General features: G+C 44.2%; 1 protein-coding gene across 5 annotated transcripts in view; it reads right to left on the bottom strand.

Annotated features, from left to right (window-relative positions):
- The window catches only part of OSBPL8 (oxysterol binding protein like 8), a 939,874-nt gene that overhangs the window by 228,976 nt on the left and 689,725 nt on the right, over window positions 1–21,173 (bottom strand). For all 5 annotated transcript variants that reach the window (XM_085653858.1, XM_085653857.1, XM_085653859.1 and 2 more), the window contains 2 exons: window positions 21,063–21,143; window positions 3,251–3,352 (listed from right to left, as the gene is read on the bottom strand). In XM_085653858.1, coding sequence (XP_085509984.1) covers window positions 3,251–3,352; window positions 21,063–21,143 — 183 coding nt within the window. The remainder of the gene's footprint in view (window positions 1–3,250; window positions 3,353–21,062; window positions 21,144–21,173) is intronic.

Below are 21,173 nucleotides of genomic sequence, written 5' to 3'. Positions count from 1 at the left end.
TCTTGCTGCCTCTGCTAAAATTGCGTGTGACCGATTAAGCAGCAGATGTGACAAAACACTTAAAAGGTCCCAAAGGCGAAACCTATTGGCTATACCAATGCTTGTTTTTATCAATGTAGCGGACTTTGCTTGGTTGTGTGTCAATCAGCTTGGTTTGCTGTGCCGATTCGCATCGGGCCAGCAAAGAAGGCATGACCAAATCAAGCCCTCCTACTTAGTGCATTAGGGGGCAAAGGGATTGGGGAAAAGGTGTAGCTGGGCTAACTATTGTTAAGAGAGGGGCATTACAGTTAATTACATCAATAAGTAACAATGAAAAAAGTATTCAGTTCCAGAAGAAACTTCAGCTGAAAGGATGTGATGGTTATTATTGAAAAGCTGAGGAAGGGTTGTGAACAGATTCCTAGACGTGTCCCTCCTCCAAGCCAGATGCTGAATTATAATGAAATGGAAGGTCTCATCCTTACCAAGTGTTTCCCAAGGTCAAAATACAGTGGTTCTTTGAGCTGAAATAGAAGCACTCTTGTGCAGAGAAGAGGCAAAGGGACTGCACAAGTATCCAACTGCCACCTCAGTAGACGAGCTGATATTTTCTTTTGAAGAAGTCGCGAGGGATGACACAGGACACCTCTGAGGGGACATCCCCCCCCCCCCCCCCCGGAACATTCAAGCAACACACCCTGTTACAATGAGCGCATTGCACTATTCTCCAACTTAAGCACCTGACTGAAGTCCCTATAAGGATCCCTGCACTTACTGGAAGACCCCCAGATCCCCCTTGGTGATCAGTCCTCATTCCATCAATTCAGGCTTGTCATTGTTTAATACAGTTAAAGATGTTTTTTCTTGACTTTTAAATTGTCCACATTGCAACAATTTGTAAGCAAAGCTGTACTGATTGCAATTGTAAAATACAACTTTGGATTAATCTATCCTGTTGCTAATATTACATGATGTCCATTGTATTGCTTATGAACAGAACATAAGTTTTAAAAACATAATAAAAAAGTGGACAGCCAAGTATCTGACCCAATGGTGGTAAGCTATGCTCCCTTGCACTACTCCTGACTAAATACATTAATTTTGATTAATTAACTGGTGGCACCAAATATGACATCATCTAGGAGAATAATGAAACCAAAAGTATTTGCATTTTTTCCACAACGTCTGCTGACAAGGAAATGAGGCTTTGCTGCTGCATATAATCTCTGCTGGGAAATCAAGATGTTGCCAGTGCTACAACTGCATTAGTGACCACCGAGACCCTTTTCTTGAAGTGTCATTAAAGCATCCTTTCTTCTCCGTTTATTCTCAGTGAGGGCATTTAGGTGATGACAGTTGAGCTGCAGCCTTACAACTAGAATGCATGTCGCCTGTGCTTTCTCTAGATTCCCTATGGTGACATCCAATTGCTGACCGTGTACTGGTTTATACGCATCTCTATAAGGCCATCTATTAAGTCAAACTGCAGCCTTTCACCTCTAATATCTGTGAGGATATCTAGTTCCCGATTGTGGCTGCTGTCACATGTGAGGTCACCAGCACTGTCATTTGTGACACCAACTATGAAGTCATGTCTGATGTCATGAAAAGTAGAACTGAAAGCCTTCATGTCATGGAAGCCAGCCTTCACTGAAGCACTGCAATGATTTACATCACTTAAGCGATCATTCACCTGACTTTTCTGGGGGGAATATAGAGAATATGCTAGACAGCTGTTCCTACATAACAAATGCGGCGGTTTCAAACTTTATATTACACATCGGCAATCGCATACCTATCCTTTGTTCTCAGTTTTGCAAAGTGCGTCATTCCTGTGAATCATGGACTTCATGCACAACGAGGCTCAGAACTGCAAGTTGCAACCATAGGACCAGATGATGAAAGCGTTGACAACGAAAGCATCGAAACACACTGTCCATGGAAATCACTTTCCTTCAACAATTAAACATTGCCTTGCAATCGGTGACTACTGCAGAGGGCAGCTGCAAACCCTTCTTTTCTACAGGGAAATAGGTTTCTTACGCACCAATTAACGTTTTCTCTAAACCCCCAGCCACATGTATTTGATTGCAGCTGTACCAAACTAAACTTACAATATAACGAGCATACATGACTTGTAACATGTATAATAGTCTAACAACCCCAGCTCCAATTTCCTGTGACATTTTTAAATGACTATTCTCCGAGATTTCAAAATCTGCAATCCACATAAAATACATTACACGTGCGAATGACGGATTTACAACAACTGCAAGCCCAAAACAAGTTTAAAAACAGAATGGGTAACATAAATAGCTTACTGATGCGATCTAGAAGATTTAGTAGCTTTTGCAAACCACTCATTCTTCGTTTCTGCTGTTTAGAATGCAACGACAAGTCCCAGAATTGCATATCTGAACTATACAAACAGATACTTATTGGGTCTTATATCATTTTTATAGTTTAATGCACGAGCATACCAAACAGGAATGACATTCTACCTATTAACATAATGAATAACAACAGTACCTATAAAAAATCATAAAAAGAACACAATTCAACAGAAAAGCCTATCCGCCTGACAAACAAAATATCTAAAAAGCAAATACAGGTAAAGTGTTTATTTTACTGCACAAACGACCAAATAGTAAAACGCAGCATCCTTTTTACAGCTTTCAATAAACATTTGCTTATCTTAGACAAAAACATTTTTACACTGTGCTAAACAAACCGAAGTTATGTGCTGTAAAAAACAAAAGAAATTTTTCTGATGATGTAAAACCCTGCTAGTCGATCTAGGGGGTTCTCAGTTCATTAACACTTGTGTTGGTCTTCGGTCTTGTGCTTAGTATCAAACCTTTCAATGGCCTTTCTAGTATGCATTTCAATAAACTGTTTTAAAAAAAATATAAATCGCAATAATTGGGATTTGGCACACAATGTACTCACATCGACAAATATGCTATCATTTGACACCTACACAATAAGAGAGCACAAGTAAAACTGGAACAAACAACCCTATATATTATTAGGCATTTAAGTGGACTCCTATAAATAGAAAACAGATGAGGCCTAGTATACTGGCGAGCAAAACAAGCACGTATTCTCCGAGGACTCAAAGCTTAATAAGCACTGGGATGCAACTAATAAGCGACCTGCCTACAGGAAAACACACAAGCACCCACCAGAACCCCAAGGGTTGCACTTGAATTAGTAAACAGCAGGCAGGAGCGAAAGCCTCCACCCAGACCTCCCGTGCAAGGCTCACCTTCAGCCAATCGGCCATAACAATAACGGATGGGTCTGTGATTGTGCTGAGCAATTCTTTTGTGGCTCTCTTCTTCTCTTCTCTGTAGTTTTTCTTTTGAACCTATAAAAACACAATCCAGACAAGCAGTGAATGTCAATTCCGTAGAACAACTGTGAAGCTGAACAGAAGATGTTTCAATGAATCCGAGCCACAGATTTCTTAGGGAGAAATACATTTAATCAGTGGCACTGGAAATGTGAGGGGAGAAAGGTTTGGGGAAACGAAATGTAGGTTACCAATAGTAAATTACACATTGAATTCGGACAATATTTTCAAGGACAGTGGGTTTGGATATGTAAATTGACCCTTGCTACCTATGATAGACAACATTAAATACGGGAAAAACTGCATTCTTTAGAAGGAGTCATTCTTTTTCAGTTGTTTTTGTTGTAGAATTTGTCAGAGCGTCATCCTAGGCGCACTCCTCCTTTTCTCTTCAATCCATATGCATAAAATAGTTATTGCCAATCCATATGCATAAAATAGCTATTGCCAATCAAAGCAATCTTATTATGAAAAGGCAACAGGATATGAATCAGGACTCATTGACCAGTATGAAGATATAAGAAGCTATCGTTAAGAGTGATATAGATTATGGCAATCCAATTTCTTTTATTCCTCTCCCGCCACCATCTCTGCATGGGTCTACAGCTTTGAATGCAATTTATTACATGTATATCTTTTACTATGTTTTGCACCATTGACGGCAGTGTTTTTTTCAATGCAATTTCTAGCATTTCTGGGACACGTTTTTAATGCTACCCCCGAGCATCCATCCTCACTCACGATCTCATATGCTACTTCTGAAGGTACTCTTTCTGAAAACAGCACTATGTTTAGTTCAACAAGGAGGGATCATTTTTCTGTGTGATACCCCTTCACCTTTCTTTAATCTTACATTCTTCGGGTGGCACATTAGGACTTCTGTGTTAACTAAGTTCCACTATAAAAGTCGATCTCTGTACAACGATTTACAGACATTCTATCAGTAGCTCGGTATAACAACCAATAGAGAATGTTGCACTGTGAATTCCAGTTACTTTATATTCAGATACGGCTAGGAAGGAGATATGTGGTGCAGACCCTACGTATGACTCGATCTTGGATGCTGAACAGTCTTGTAGGCAGCAGGATTTGAATCTATACGGCATTACAAGAGTACGACTTCTTCAAGCACTCAATACACCATTGGGGTAATACTACTGTTGAACTCAGAACAAGAACAGGAATTTAGGAAGCCATGGAGAGCAGCATTACCATGGTGCAAGGTCAGACTAAGTAATGCCTGAGTGCAACATTGTCAAGTTTCATCAACAATCCAGCTGTACGTTTTGTCTTCTGTAGCATCATTGCTGGACTCATCTAGAGACAGGGACATCCCTCAAAGGCACACACCAGGGTTGTGTAATTTTATACTATTTGATGACATGCCGCGAGGTGACACATTATGGTAGCACGCCCATAGAGATCTGATGAACAAGTTACTTACTTATGTTAATGCTTTTTATGGTGGCTAGTCTAACAGCAGATTCTTCACTTTTAGACTATTTCCAGGTGACTGCCTAGATTTGGAGAGGTTTTCAGCAATGCTCCCCGCGAGCTACTAGGTGGTGCACTAAGGCTCTGTGGGGAGTTCATACTGCCCGTTATATAATGAAGCAGAGTTGCACAGAATTGCTATCCCTGCACACTAGCTTCAGTTTATCCATTTCCTTACCTCTGAACCCTCAGATGCTGCGAATTTTTAACAAATTGCATTCAACAGTGTAGCTAAATCTAACTTGGAAACTTAATGCGATGTTCTGGAGTCCACTCCACAGAACCGAGAGGTAGGAGAGTATCCATCAGAAAGAATGTAACCAAAGGTAAGTAACTTGTTCTTATATACTTTCGAACAGCAGATTACTCACTTTAGAATAGATTGCACAGCAGTGCCCCTTCCCCCACAAAAGGTGGAAGGTCTGAGGAGAGGACTCAGATTAGGAAATCTAGCAGGACAGAACATGCTAAATGGCTCTCCTATTTAGCACCATTCAACGAATCTTCACCAAAATATTTTTGGGGAAAGAAGTCTCATCCTCCTTAGGTCCTGCCTGGAAAGTTTCAGGGTGAGCTGTCAAACAGAATTCATAGGATTGTGTTTTAAAGAAAATTGGTTTTGGCCTTTGGGACCCAACCACCAGGTCTAGGGGGTCAGGGTATTCCTACCCTGCCCCCTTGTCTTTTTTTTCAATGTTTTTTCTTGGGACTTGGCAGAGTCCGATTCCCAAGACGGCTGCCAACACATCCTGGTTTAAAGTACTGGCAGCCAATCAGATTTCAGTTTGAGATCTTTGGGATCCGCAGAGGATTCATGTCCCTAGAAATGCATATTTTTTTTCTCTTTAATATCACCAAAACTGCTGAATGGGTTTACACCACATTAGAAAAAGGGCTCTCCCTGGACTAAGATCTAGCTTTCTGCCAAATTTGGTGCAATTCCGTTCAGAGGTTCAGGCTATAGTAGTATTCAGAATTCCTATGGGAAATTGCATGGGGAAAATAGGTTTTGGTACCCTCCCACCATTTCTCGACCCCCGCTTGACGAATCACCCTGAAACTTTTCAGACAGCAGCTGAATTGACAGGCACACTAGTTTTGAAAACGTTGTGCAGATTCGTCAAACGGTGCCAAAGTTATAGGCAACGCTTTTCCGATGGAAACTTGGTCCTAACTATAACTACCTACTGGCAACATCCAGTAGGTAATATGAATGAATAGGCTTTATAAAGTGCAACAGCTGCTCCAACTGGAGCGTTCCGGAGGTAGTTGCAGTAAGCAGAAGCAGGAGAATGATAAAATCTCTTGAGAACAGTAGGGTCTCAAGAGGAACAGAAACAAATAGAAGCAGGAGGGATCATATCTCCTCGCACAGGTGCGTCTTTAGGAGAGTCTTAGAGATGGACTCTGAGGAGATACTCTGGAGGTGTTCAGGAAGAGAATTTCATTACTTAGGAGCCTGGATACCCAAACTTGATTTGGGTATACTGGATATGCACAACAAATTTTGATGAGTCAAACGTAAATTTCTTATGGGTTGGGACTTTTTGATGTTGCCTTGAATTTAAACTGGGCCAGTCAGCTGCACTGCCCTTACCATAAATTAATGGCTTAGAATGTTTAGCCCATCATTCTGTGGCTGTTGGGTAGCCAATGGAAAGTTCTCAGACCATTCCGGACTGAGTTATGTGGTGGAATGTGCAGCACAAGAGGGGAAGCAGCGTTCTGCACTTGCTGTAATCTGTTTATCAGCTCTTGGGGACACCCAAGAAGGACATTTTTATTGTCTAACCTTGATGTAATTAAGGCATAGATGATGGCCTTCCATGTGTTTTCTGGCAGAAATTGGAGGGTCTTTCACAGAGATTTCAATTGAACAAAACAGACTCCGGCCATGGTCTAACTTGGGGCTCAAAAGGAAGTGGAGTGTCTATTTTTACCCCCAGACTTACTGCAACAGTCGTGGGGGCTGGAAGTTTTCCCAGCTCAGTAGGCCAAATTCTAGTCATGCCAAATGTGGAGGGTGTGCTGAAAATCAAGACCTCAGATATATCAGAATTCTAGCAGAGGCACCTCTTATGCATCCATTCACCTACTGCCACAAGGCAGCCCTGGATGTCGGCTGTAACATAATAATCGAGATGATTGAAGGAAAAAAAAAAAAATCAGTCGAGTATCACCAGCATATGACAACATTAAGGCCTGAAGGTTGTGCAATAGAGGGACATCACAATTAACCTCCTTGTATTCTGAGTGTAGGGAGATAGGTGTACTGCTTGATTTCTGTTAGAGGAAAGATTGTATCCAACTCTAAGTGGGACCAACTATGCCAGCTTCTTCCAGGTGCTGCAACAGGACGTCATATGAGACAGTATCTATCATAAGCGGCAGATAAGTCCAGCAGTACTTCCATTGAGTTTTTCCAAGATCAAGGTGGATTTTGATGAAATCTGGCTTTTTGGAAAATCATGTCAGAGTCTCTTAGAGGTATCTTTTTAAAGGTGGCAAATTGAGAGAAATTAATTATCCTGCAATGTTGGTTGTGACCTGGGGTGATTATGGTCCTTGTTATCTTTTTGAGTTCTAACAAAAATCAGCAGAGTATATTGGTGGTCTGCTACAAGGATCAGCAGAATATATTGGTGGTCTACTACAAGGATCAGCAGAGTATATTGGTGGTCTGCTACAAGGATCAGCAGAGCATATTGGTGGTTTGTTACAGGGATCAGCAGAGCATAGTGGTGGTCTGCTACAGGGATCAGCAGAGTATGTTGGTGGTCTGCTACAGGGATCAGCAGAGTATATTGGTGGTCTGCTACAAGGATCAGCAGAGTATATTGGTGGTCTGAGCCAACCTCTCTTAATGTAACACCAACGAAATGCACATTGTCTCCTTTCCTCAACTGTCAAAAGTTAAACTGTGCCTCTACTGTCTTCTTTTTTTGCTGCTGCTCCTGCAGATAAGTACTGTGTGAAGAGTGCGAGTAATATGTTGAATGAGAATAAGATTAGATTATGAAAGTTGGTGAGTTTAGAGTTAAAGAGTTGTTGTTGTGTGGTGATTTTTAATTTTTTTCATTGATGCACGCTTAAAACAGTGCCGATAACATATGACAGTTGCACATCCTGTAGTATACAGTTTACAAGGTAGCTTATCAGGTGATACATGGTACAGTTGCGTTTAACCCCTCAATACGCTAGACACACGTTTCGTGATACACGACCCCCAGCTGCTCATTTGGCTCTGTGGTAGTTCATGTGTGTTAGTCACTTAGGTCTGGGACTGATTCCTCAGGTGGTGAGGAGCAAATATTACCCTGGAATGAGTTCCACTTTCCCCATACCCGCACCGATTTTTGGGGACAGGCTCTGTGTATGAACACTGCCTTTTCTGCCACCATTGCCTTATCTAGGTCGTGACACCAATGTTGATACAGGGGGGCAGTTGGCGCTCCCCAGTGCTGTGCGATGTTCCACTTAGCAAGTGTAATCCCAAGGGTCGCCCAGAACTGTGCGGCGTGGTTGAGGTCGGTTCGCTCCCAAATATTAAGAAGGCACCTCCGTGGTTCTGGGGGAACCTCGAAGCCACAGACCCGGGTAATTGAAGCCATGACTGTCTCCCAGTATTTTGTTATGATGGGACAATCCCACTTAGTGTGGTAAAAAGTACCCGTCTGTCCACACCCCGTAAACACAAAGGTGTTTCAGTCCGTCCGATCTTGTGAAGTGTAGTCCTCGTGTAGTATGTTCTGCGTAGTATTTTCAGTTGCACGAGTAGTAGTCGGGATGGAATTGTCACCTCCAGTGGAGATGTAAGTGCCTCCTGCCAGTCCTGGCCGTCCATGTCCCCAAGTTCGGCCTGCCACCTCTCTCTCAGGGTGTGCGTGGGATCCTTCTGGTTATTTATAAGTTTGCGGTATGTAAGAGAGATTGCTTTTTTGGTGAGGTGGTCTGTCAGGAGGCGGTCTTCGAGTGGTGATAACTCGGGGAGGTCGGCACCTCGGGGTAGGGCTTTGGTCAGTGCATGTTTAATTTGCAGGTACAGGAACTGCTAAGAATCAGCCATTTGGTACGTTGTGCGTAACTGTGCAAATGTCACCATCTCTCACCTCCTCCACAGGTCCCTGACTCTAGATATGCCAATAAGGTCCCATTGGGTGAAACCTTTACTATTACGGAGCATACCCAGTTTTGGGGTGTCCCAAAGTGGTGTTTGTTGGGTGATTACTCCCTCCCAGCCAAGCGTTCGCTGCGCCTTGAACAAGTGTCTACTGTATGTGCAGTGTGGCTGATCAGTGTGTTTTTCTTGGCCTTGTTATATAGCGAGCCCAAAAGTCCGTCTACATCGAGGGTGTGTCTATCCAGCCGCAGGGCAGGTTCCTCCTGTGGGGCGTGAAGCCATTGGTTCACTACTGCAAGTTGAGAGGCCCAATAGTACAATTGCACATTGGGCAGGGCAATTCCGCCATCGTACCAGCTCCTAGTGAGTTTGGACATTGCTATGCGGTGGGCTTTCCATCCCAAAGGAGGAGGCTCACCTCAGTCTCGACGGCTTTGAAATAGGAGTTGGGGACCGGGGTTGGCGTGTTTGGTTTCGGTTTTAAGTCTTCTGAGAGGGGGCAGAAGATTACGCTCGTAAAATGGAGTATGATCTGGTGTGACATGGATGCCCAGGTATTTGGAACCCTCCCTCCCGAGTGGTATTGTTACTACTCTTGGTAAGCAGGGGGAGAGGGGGGGGGGGGGGGGGCCATGAAGAACGAACAATACAGACTTCGCCCAGTTAATCGTGTATCCAGAAAATTTGCCGTATGATGCACAGATGTCTAACAGACAGCTGAGTGAATGGCTCGGGGAAGCCATGTATAATAGGATGTCATCTGCATAGAGACTTCCCACCCCTCCGTCCACCGCAGTCCTCGTATAACTGGGTCCCCTCTATTCCATGCCGCAAGCGGCTCGAGTTCCAAAGCAAATAAAAGTGGGTACAAAGGACAGCCCTGTCTGGTCCCGCGCCCCAGAGGGAAGTCGTCTGAGACTCGACCATTAACTACTACGTGTGCCATGGGTTGCGTATATAGGAGTCGTACCTAGGCACAGAACTTGGGGCCAAAGCCAAAGTGTTGTAGCACAGCAAAAAGAAAGGACCATTCCACCCGATCAATGGCCATGCTGGCGTCTAACGATAGAATGACCACCTCTTCCTGAATAGTAGACATGCGGGCCAATACGCCGCGAAGCCGTCTTAGGTTCATCGCCGTGTTACGGCCTGGCATAAAACCGGATTGGTCGGGGTGCATAAGGGATGCAAGGTGTGGTTGGAGCCTGATCGCCAGTGCCTTCGCTAATATTTTTGCTTGCGCATTAAGGAGCGATATTGGACGGTAGGAGCTGCACCCTTGAGGGGGTTTACCTGGTTTCAGGATCGTCAAAAGAGTCCCCTTCCTCTGGTCCCTTGGGAGTATACCCTTATTTAAACTGTCCTCGTACATCTTCAATAAATAGGGGCCCAGCCTATCCGCTTCTTTTTTGTACAGCTCCACGGGAATACCGTTTGGGCCCAATGCCTTGCCGTGCTGGGGCCCCCTAATCGCGGCCGTAATTTCATTCACTGTAAGCGGTGCCTCCAATGTGTGCACCTCTTGGGCTGCCAACGTTGGCAGCTGTATGTCCTTAAGAAAGGCCAGATTCTCTTCCACAGTGGCATCGGTAGTGGGCGTGTATACTGTCTCATAGTGTTTTGCAATTGCTGCGACTATGTCCTGCGGATCTGTTATTTCCTTCCCAGAAGCCAAATGTAGCATGGCCACCCAGCGACTGGCACGTTCTTTTTTTATCTAGCCAAGCCAGCAGCTTGCCGGCTTTGTCTCCCACTTCATATACAGTGTGTAGTGTTTTTGTAACTCTAGCCCTAGCATCTTCCCATGTGTGATCCCTGAAGGCTTGTCTGGCTAGGGCTAGCTTGTGAGTTGTTTCTTCTGTTGGGTCTCCCGTGTATTCGTCTTCTGCCATGCTCACTGCCCTTTCGAGTTCCTGCACCTGACGGGCCTTTTCCCGTTTGTGTGAAGTGATTAGTAAAATGGCCTGTCCACGTAGGACTGTCTTGTAGGCCTCCCATAATGTACTAGGAGAGGTCACTGATTGCTTATTTTCTTGAAAATAGTGCTTTGTGTTTTTGTGTAGGTTTTTTCCTATGGTTGGGACCTTCAGGTATCCTGGGAATATAGGGTATATGCTCCTCCTCCCTTTTGGTGTGACGTGTATGTAGCTAATATAGGGGAGTGATCGGATATTCCTCTGGGAAGGTGCGCAATCTCCAGGACCTTCTCTAGGCTTGTTGGGAAGGCAAAGATAGTCAATCCTGGACATACTGTTGTGGGCTCCTGAGTGATATGTCTATTGGCGCACTGTGGGAAGGGGTGTGCGCCAAACGTCCACTAGCCCCAACGCGTCCGTGAAATCTCGCAATTGCGTGGAGGTAGTCCCTTGGTCTCTTGGCGGTAGTTTATCCCAGGAAGCGTCAAGAACAGCGTTAAAATCACCCCCTATAATCAGTTCCCCCAGGGGTGAGGTAAGCAGGAACGTACCCAAGGCTGGGAGGGCTAGGCTGTGAAGTGCAGGGGGAACATACACCAAGACCAGGTTGTAGGCTCGTCCTTCCCACTGGCAAGAAAGTGCCGCAAATCGTCCTTGGTCATCTGTCTGGGTGCCCTGTATTATTAGCGGGCAACTCTTTCGAATCAGTATTCCCACCCTCTGGATCCCGATGTGAATTCGGAGTGTGCTATCATTTTGAAGCCCCATCTATCCAGGGCTTTGGTGGCTGTCCCTACCAGATGTGTTTCTTGTAAGAAGACCGCTGAGGGAGCATGTCTCTTGAGATGTTGTAATATCAGCCCTCTCTTAATTTTGTTACATAAGCCGTTTACATTCCAGCATATAAAGGTGAGGGGGGGGGGGGGGGGCTGGGCTTGTGTGTGTCCTCCGGCCGTGAATGTGCACGGTCAGTAACTACGTCCCCCAGGACCCTGAAGTAACTGTGAGGCATTGGAGCGGTGTGTGCGAGTTAGTGGGTTCCATGCGTGCTAACCTTCAGGTGTGTGGTATCAGCTTTAAATAATTAAACCTATAGGAAATAAAAAGTGCAAACTTGAACAGTAACTTAAACAAACCCCCCCTCCTCTATCTGCTAGAGGGATTTCCAACTACCCGCCATCCCAACCGTGCAGAGTGCTTTAGTCCGATAAAGAGTACTTGCGTGTGTGGGGAGAGAGCATCCGGAGCACTTTGAGAATCCCCTTGCTCAAGGACTTTGGATAGTTCAGATTGTTACAGTAAATATAACATCGGAAAAGAATAGAAAGTTCATAGGTCATGACCCATGTGGGCCAGCGCCAGTAGTGTTGTGTTGTAATGTAGGGCTTTTGGCGTTCTTAGTATTTCTGTTGCGAAGTAGATGTCAGCCGCCCTCCTTGGCCGTCTGAGGCTGGTCGTCTTCAACTACTGGTCTCGTGCTGTCAGATCTGTAGGGCGACGCGGTTGTTGCCTGCCGTCTTTTTTCGACCCATTTACATGGCGCCAGCCCTCCAGCCAGTCGTGGGCATCTTCGGGTGTTTCGAAAAAACAGTTTTTTCCGTCCACCACTACTCGGAGCTTGGCCGGAATTAGCATTGAGTAGGTGAGTTCCCTGCGCCTAAGTTCTTTCTTAACCTCGAGGAAGCTTCTTCTCTGCTTGGTGACCGCTGCCATGTAGTCTGGGAAGAAAGAGATTACTGAATTCTCTATGCGTAATGGCGGAGCCACTCTTGCTGTTTGGAGGATGGCGTTGCGATCCCTGAAGTTAAAAATTCGAGCCAGGATTGGTCTGGGTGGTGCTCCAGGTTTTGGTTTGCCGCCTGGCACTCTGTGGGCCGTGTGGTGAATTTTTATAGAATATTGATTTACATGTAAGGAGAATTAGTTTGTTTTTTGGGGCTAACTATGGAGCTTACTGTGAATATGGTTTTGTGTGTTTTAACATGGATGTGGGCATAACGTATATTCTCTGTTTCTCAGGCGAGGCTGCGGTACATGGGTTTGCTTACCGAGAAGCCAGGGACAGTTAGTGTTGGTTTTTGTTCTACGCACGCTGCAGTCTCTTGTGCTGGCCGCGTGACTGCACGGACCTGGTGCTACTCTTCTGCTGCAACGTTGTCTTAGTCACGTGCAGGGAGGGCGGTTCGTCACCTCAGCATGCTGGCCGATCCTGCGGTCTCGCTCAAGCAGTGGCCTTGACATCAAGGCCGTATTGGGAGGGGGGCAGGACACGGTTAGGATCGTGTACTTCCCTCGTGTCAATAAAGTATTAAACCTTACTGGTTAGTGGGTCTGAGCTTCTTGTGAATGCTCAGGAGTTAGCGTTCAAAGACTTTTGAAACTCGCACACAGACATATAGGAAGGTCTAACTTTCTTGTAAATATGGCAGCCATTTTAGGAGATTGGGTAGAGTACAATCTCATTTCATTGCAGTGTATCGATTGGGAAGGACGTTTTTGGTGACAGCTGATTTGAAAAGAAGACGGTAGAGGCAAAGTTGAACTTCTGACAGTTAGGTGAGGAAAGGAAATAATTTGCTTTGCATTGGTGTTACATTGAGAGAGGTTGGCTTGTGAGTCATTTTGTGGTCATTTAAATTGTTTAGTATATTTTAGGATGTCTGAGGAGAAATCACAGTTAGATAGATCTCAGTTTGATGAGAAAATTAAGATAGCTATGGAGAAAATGTCTGAGGACTAGAGTATGCTTATGGAGAGAAAAACAGTGGCTATAAAGGCTAATTCTAAGGCAGTTTCAGAGGAAGAAAGGTTTTGGTCAGCAGTGGAGACTTCCCATTCTAGGAAGGTGGAAAAGGTGGCAAAAAAAAGAAAACATCTAGTGGATGATTTTGAAAATGCAAAGAGACGTAGATCTGCGGTGGCAGTCCGGGGTACCAGTGTGAGCTCGAGGCATAGTGGTGTCGAGGACAGCAGACAAAAGGTCCCAGGAGAATAAACAGTGTGAAAGATGCAAGGAAGAACAGTAAGCACACTGCTGTTTTTTGTGATGAGTCTCGGGTAGTGACGAGATAGAGATTTGTTGCTCCTCAGAATCTGAATCTGATGATTCTGGTAGTGAGGAAGGAGCTCAAGTGAGAGAGAAGAAAGAAGCATAAGGACTCTGAAGTTGAGAATATTTTTGACTCTTCAGGGGATTTTATGTTTGACCCCTTTTTAATTAGGCATCCTCTGTCTCCAGAGTGGTCGCCAATTCAGCATGTGGTACAGTACATGCACTCTTGGATCAGCAAAGAAATACCTAAAGAGGTAAGGATCAGTTGAGATCTGAATGTCCTGATCCTATTTTAGAGGATAAGGTGATGGTGACACCTGAACTGGATCCAAAGTTTCTAATATTCACTGGCAAAGGAGGTCGAGATCCAAGGAAGGGTTTGGACAAAGGCCTACGTATGTGTGCCAGGGTCGACTCTTGGATGTTTCAGGCCTGTTGGCAAAAAGGTTTGATTTGGTAGAAGTGGCTCATGGGAAGAAGGATGTGGCGGATACACATGAGCTACGTCAATGGGTCCAACATGCGATTTGCCTACTGGGCAGGGATACTGCACCCTGTAGAGCGCAGAAAGAGCATTTTACTCAATATTGACCTGAAATTGGTGGTTATGGCCAAGAATGAGGCTGGCCCAGTGGCAAAAGGTTTATTATTTGGCGAATACTTTATCAAGTCTATGTCTAAGTTTGTAGCAGCATATTCTTCGATAAAATAATCTCAAAGAGATATTAGGAGAGTCTTCAGTGACAGTGTTTTTGGATGGGCTGGGAGATCAAGGGGTCAATTACTCAGCCGAGGACGGGGAATTACGAGGTCGTCTTTTTCCCCATGGCTATGACCCCTTACAGGGACAAGGTTATTGAAAGTCAGCTAATTTCTACCCTCAGCGACAGCACTTTAGGGGTCGTGGAGGACAAAGTTAAAGTTGGTTCAGAGGATCAGGTAAGGACAGGCCTTACTTCTATCCAAGTAAAGTTGGGCGGCAGACTTGCCCAATTTTATCACAATTGGTTTCAGATAACAAGGGATCCTTGGGTTTTGTAGACAGAACAGGGGTTTCACATTGATGTTATAGATGACCCAGTTCAAGATTGGATACCAGGCGTGGTTTGGTTCAAGCTTGGAACAAGCAAAACTGGTAGACAAGGAGGTATTGGAACTAAAGGGGAAAGGAGCAATGTTGGAGTGTTTCAAAGGAGAGAAAGGTTTTGTAAGCAATATCTTCTTGGTGGAAAAGAAGGACAAAGGTATGCGTCGAGTCAAATTTGCGAAGTCTAAACGATTGGGTAGTATACCCTCATTTCAAAATGGAAGGTATGCACATGTTGAGGAACATTTTGCAAACAGGAGACTGGTTGACTCGTCTGGACTTAAAAGACGCTTACTTGATGGTTCCAGTTTGAGAACAACATCAGAGGTTTTTGTCTTCTTTTTGGTCTTTCATCTGCCCGTGGTGTTTTACAAAGTTATTACGTCCATTGGTTTCTTTCTTGAGAGAAAGAGGGGTGAGACTGAATATTTACCTAGACGATATATTGATCATGGATCAGTGCAGAATTCGGGTTTTGGAATACACAAGGATGACAGTCAGGTTACTGGATTTTGTTGTCAAGAAATCTTGCTTGACGCACATACAGGAAACTTAGTTTTGGGGTTTTCTAGTGAGCACGGTCGAAGGAGTATTGTAACTACCAAAAGAAAAGTTGAAAAGGATAAGGAAAGAGTTAGAGAATATTGCTTCAAGGAAAAATATCTTTTGAGAATGTTGGCTTGTGTGGTAGGTAATTTGTCCTCTACTATACAGGCAATTTTTCCAGGACCTTTTAATAATCGTGCCTTGCAGAGGTTGAAGGCTATGCATTTGAGAAGTGGTTTGAGGTATTCTAAGGTGGTTATACTCACAGAGGAGGTGAGAGAGGAATTGAATTGCTGGCTGTTGAACAAGGAAGGGTGGAATGGACAGGCGATTTTTGGGGAAAATCCGGAATGGGTGATCGAGTCGGACGCAAGCTTAGCTGATTGGGGTGCATGTTGTGGTGCTGTTTAGGTAGGCGGTCTGTAGACGGATGAGGAAAAGTGATTGCATATAAACTTCCTGGAATTGTTGGCAGGTTCTTTTGCAATTAAGTGTTTCACGCAGAACAAGGTGAAGTGTTCGGTGCTGTTATGGATGTAAACAAACTAGGAGGCCCGAAATCAAAGGATTTGGCTAAAGTGTTTTGGGAGTATTCTCTGAAGAGGAGAGTGTGTGTACAAGCAGAGCATATTCCAGGGATGAGCAATGAGGTGACAGACTGGTTGTCTCTGAATTTCAGAGATTCAAACGATTGGATGCTGGACAGGGCAATATTTTTACTTGTGGAAAGGCTTTGGGGCCATTTGGTGTGGATCCGTGGCAAAAGGTTTATTAGTTTTTTCAGTTGGCAGCCGGATCCAGAATCAGCAGGGATTAATGCATTTTGTTAGGTTTGGATGGGTCTCGGTCTGTATGCGTTCCCACGGTTTTTAGTGATTGCCAGGGTGACCATGATGGTTCGACGGAGGAAGGAGGCTACAATGTTGATAACTCCTCTTTGGAGGGCCCAGGTGTGGTATCCGATTTTGTTGGAAATGTCTGTGGATCTTCCCAACTGTTATCCCGGTTCCGGAATCTACTGAGGAGGCTGACATGAGAAGAGCACAATTCAATTGTAACAGAACAAATTAGGTTGGTGGCATGGACAATTTCAGGAGAGTCTGGGAAGTCCCAGGGCTTTCACGAGCAGCTCCAGATCTTATTAAAGAATCCTGGGCTCCAGGAACAAGGAAAATATATAGATTGACTTGGCAGAAATGGGTTTGCTGGTGCATGGAGAGAGAGCTTAATTCCATTTCAGTATCCACAGTGGCAGTGGTAAATTATTTGACAGAGAGATTTGTAGAAGGCTTGGCTTATAGGACAATAAATGTGTACAGGTCTGTAATTGCTGCGGGTCATGCGAGTTGGTGAACGGGTTATCGGTTGGACAGGATAGGGTGGTTCGCAGGTTTATGCGAAGCATTAGGATTGCTTAACCTCCAGTGGCGAGGTATAATTCTGTTTGGGACGTATTAAAGGTGTTAGAGTTCTTATTACATTGGCAGAGAAACAATTTGTTTTTAAAAGACTTGTCTTTCAAGTTGACAATGTTATTGTGTTTGTTGTCGTTCAGGTGGGTGTCTGATGTGAAAGCACTGGATATATCCAGCAGTATTTTTACAAGTGAGGGGGTGTGTTTTTATTTGACAAAAAGAAAAAAACTGTGTGTAGTGAAGTGTGTGAAAGAATATGAGAGGAGAACAGTGGAGGTGAGATCATGTGGGGTGATTTAGTTGCTGATTTCTTTTAAAAAGCCATATAAAGCTGTGTCGTCACCTACATTGGCTAGGTGGGTGAAGGAGGTGATGTGCAGTGCGGGTGTGGACAGGAGTATGTTTGGTGCACATTCAATGAGGGGTGCAGCTGCATCTAAGGCCTATATGAGTTCTGTCTTTCAGATTGCAAAAGAAAGAACGACCAAACTAAAGCACTACTCAATTTGGAAATAACGTTATGCAATTTAAACCAAGGAATGGGAACTGAGGTTCATGGTAGAAGAGGATGCAAGCACAGAACCTATCTGGTTTGTCTGCTCGTTTGGCTTGAAAAATAAATACCCACTGGTCGCTGTTGGGGGTGCACACACAATGCTTCCTTAAGTCACACAGGGACTAGCAGGCATACGGAGCTCTTGGGGCAGAATTAACGAACATCTTACCTTGACGCTCATCTCTGCTTAACCGACTCTTCAAAATCCACCTGCACCGGGCGTGCTGCCTGGCTGCACTGAAGTGCTGATCATGCCAGGCATGCAGAAACTAAGCATCACACATCTCAGCCAATAAAAGCACTGCTTTCATGCAGTTAATAACAGTAAACAGCATAAAACAGTGCGAGTATTGGCTGGGACAGGTGAACATCCGGGGGTGATGGGGCGGGGTCTCTGCTTCCCAGCTAGCCTGCAGCAATGACTGCGGAAGCCTGAATTACACAGGTTAGGCTGGCCTAAAGCAAAATACCAGCCAATCTGACATGCACAGTTCAGATACAAAGCTCCAGCTAATTGCTGCAATAAACCACGCATTGAAGCACAGATTCTCTTGCCTTTCAGAAGATAGATATATAAGGTATTTGTGGGATGTAATGGCTTACAGGTAGCTGGTCAACACCCCTATGGAGAAACCGCCACTGAGTACTGACCCGCTGTTAGGAATCAAAGGCACTTCCTGTGTTTTTGATGAATGGGTATGTGAAAGTAAGCATTGCAAAGGTCAAATAATCTATTTCTTGCATCTTCAGGAGGGCTTTTTGTAGAGTAGCATCCAAAATGACTTTTTAGAAACTTTTCCAGCTCTTGGATGTCCAGGATCACACTCCATTAACCTGTCTTCTTTTTTATTAAGAAGAACCTGCAATAGAAGCATTTGATTCCTATGAGACTAGGGGACAATACCTTTGGCTCCCTTGGAGAGAAGCATTAGAATTTCCATTTGCATCTCCTTCAAATGAAGATGATGTTCCTTTTTTGGTGGACAAACTGAGGGATCGCTGGATAACTTCAACTTATGGCCTGACCGGACAATTTACAAAACTTTTTTTTCCGATTATATATTCTTCCATGCAGGAGCAAAAAGGGAAATTCTCTCCCCCCAACTTCTGAGGGACAGATGGAAAAAGGGGAGGTGGGTGTGCAGGGAGTCAGGCTCTCTTCTGATTATCATTGGTTCGTACTTGTGAGACCAACTGTAAGTTTGCCTTTGGTTTCAATTAAAGGAGTATTCTTGATTTCATCCAGATTGTCTTTGAGGATAATAAAGTCTTCCTTGAGCTCCATACTGGTTGAATCCTGCTCTGAAATTTTGTGATCTCCATGAGCCATGAAACATAGATGCCCCAAATCTGCGATACTGCAACAGTTCTAACGCCCTTGCTATATCAGTGCAGGGTTTCATCAACATGTTTATCAAAAAGAGTGAGCCCATCAAAAGGCAAACTAGTTGATGGTGGTGTTGGGGTCTTGGTCCTTCTCTGAGCTGCTGAAGCAATTAGTGAATCCTGTCTAGTATAACCAGTGAAGCAAGTCCAAGCTGAACCCGGGGCTCTGTATTTCTTTTCCAGATGAGCTATCACAGCTGAAACTGTAGCAGGTTTCTTAATTTCAGATCTTCTGACCAGACATAATCAATAGGTATGGTTTTTAACGTATTTCTGAGGTTGCTCTTTAAAGTCATATAGAAAACATGGTTGATCTACAGAGGTTATTGGTAGGTTGAATTTCTTGGCAGCTCTTTCAATCAATGAATGAAATGTAGCGATAACATATGTAGCATCTTGGGGAATTGCCCATAGTTTCCACTTCAGGCAACAACATTTCTTCCATCATCAGTGGTTGCTCACCTTTCTTTCCTTCTACATCGGAATAGATAGAACCATTAGAGTAAACAGCCTAGCAGGTGAAACTGGTAAAGGTGCAGGTTGAGGAGGCGGAGGATGGGAACAGCTGGTAACCCCATGTTAGGATTATCAGATGGTTGCTGCGGCAATAATTTCTTAATGGTATCCAACATTTCTTGCAACATTGATAAGAAGGCCATCGGCACTTGGACCACATCTAGCACTCTGCAATATCCAGGTGGTTTCTGCCCTAAATCCATTTGAGTACTTTCAGAGTTTTACTGCTGCTGACACACACATTCAATGTAGGACTCATCATCCATTGTGTCCTCTTCAAAATCTGGGACATTTCTCACATCCACTTGCGTTGCGCTGTAAGCGGTCAGTGAGGCACACAAGCTTCTTCTTCTTGATCTGACTGCAATAAATGCATTGGAGGCACATCCCTCACCGGTAAAGGTGAAAAAACATCTCCCCCCATGTTTTTTCATTGACTGCATGAATTCCAATGGTGATACTGTCGACATCATGGTCATAGACGGTATGGTCATTCTTAATGGAATGGTAGTCTTTGACGGGTTTTCGCCTCGACAAAATGGTTGTTGTTGACAGTATGGTCTTCGCAGTCGATAGCATGCTCAACGTTGACAGTGCCTTCGTTGCCGGAATGCTTGGAGTTAACAGTGTTGTCGTCGATGGGGTCATTGAACATCTTCGACGCCAATGATGAAGCCAAAGAATGATGTTGATGGCCTCAACGTGATTTTCTGTGAAGATTTCTCCTTTGTCACCGGTGAGTCTCTGTAGCACTTAGACCTTGGTTTGTCAGCAGAGCAGGTGGCTGCAAGCGCTGTACCAAATAAATCATGCTCCGAAAACCAAACAAGTCTCCTTTTGTGCACTGCCTTAATGCTTGGAGGAATGCAAAAACAACAGTTGATGGACAGAATGCAGAACAATGTCACACATTCACCCCAGTACAGAGATCTTCGCCTAAATCCATAATCCATTATTTTTTGGTTCACCATGCCATTCCAGTTTGAACCCAGCCATATGCAAATCAGTCTTGACCCTGTGCCTCACAGGAACAGTCCAGCCCAATCTGCCAAGCCAGGTCCTCCCTGGACTGGAAACAAGCATCCTAGGACAGGTTTCGGGGTTTCACCTCTCATCAGCCAGGATAGCTTGATTCCAGTGGCATGCAGAGCACGGGACCCAGTAGAGGTGCTTACGCCTCCACCTCATTGGCTGAAATTAGGGTTCTTTCAAATGAGGTTGATAACATGCTGTGTTGTTTCTGGCCAATGGCCTTTTTGCATTATATACTATATTTTATCTATTTTTACACATTATACTGCAGTTTTAATATACCGGGGATTCCCAGCCTTATGACGGGGAATGATTCAAGCATGTGAATATATAAAAGAGCCAGTATCTGCAAGGACCAGTTCAGACAGGGTAAAACAGCAGGCATCTGCATTTTTGTAAGAAGTCAACTGACTGCAAGGACCCAAAACTTATATCTGTTTTCCTTGTGGAATGTTTTTACTGTTTAGTAACCGGTTTAATACAATTTGCTTTGCTTTTCAAGGAATCCACTGTACTGACAAATTCTGCAGTAAATTATGTTTTATATTTTATTTGGCAATTTTTTTTTTTTACAGGCACCTTAATTGTTTTGCAAACTGACTTACCTTGAGAGATTCTTTTTTTGTAAGCTTGCTTGAGGCAGATGATATGTCCTTATCAGAGCCATTGTAAAGTTTTGATTCAGACTGAAACGACAAATAAACCAAAGATATGAG

The sequence above is a fragment of the Triturus cristatus genome, chromosome 4_1 (assembly GCF_964204655.1).
Source record: "Triturus cristatus chromosome 4_1, aTriCri1.1, whole genome shotgun sequence".
Classification (NCBI taxonomy): Eukaryota; Metazoa; Chordata; class Amphibia; order Caudata; family Salamandridae; genus Triturus; species Triturus cristatus.
Note: the sequence above shows the minus strand (reverse complement) of the source record. Positions and strands in the feature narration are given on the sequence as shown.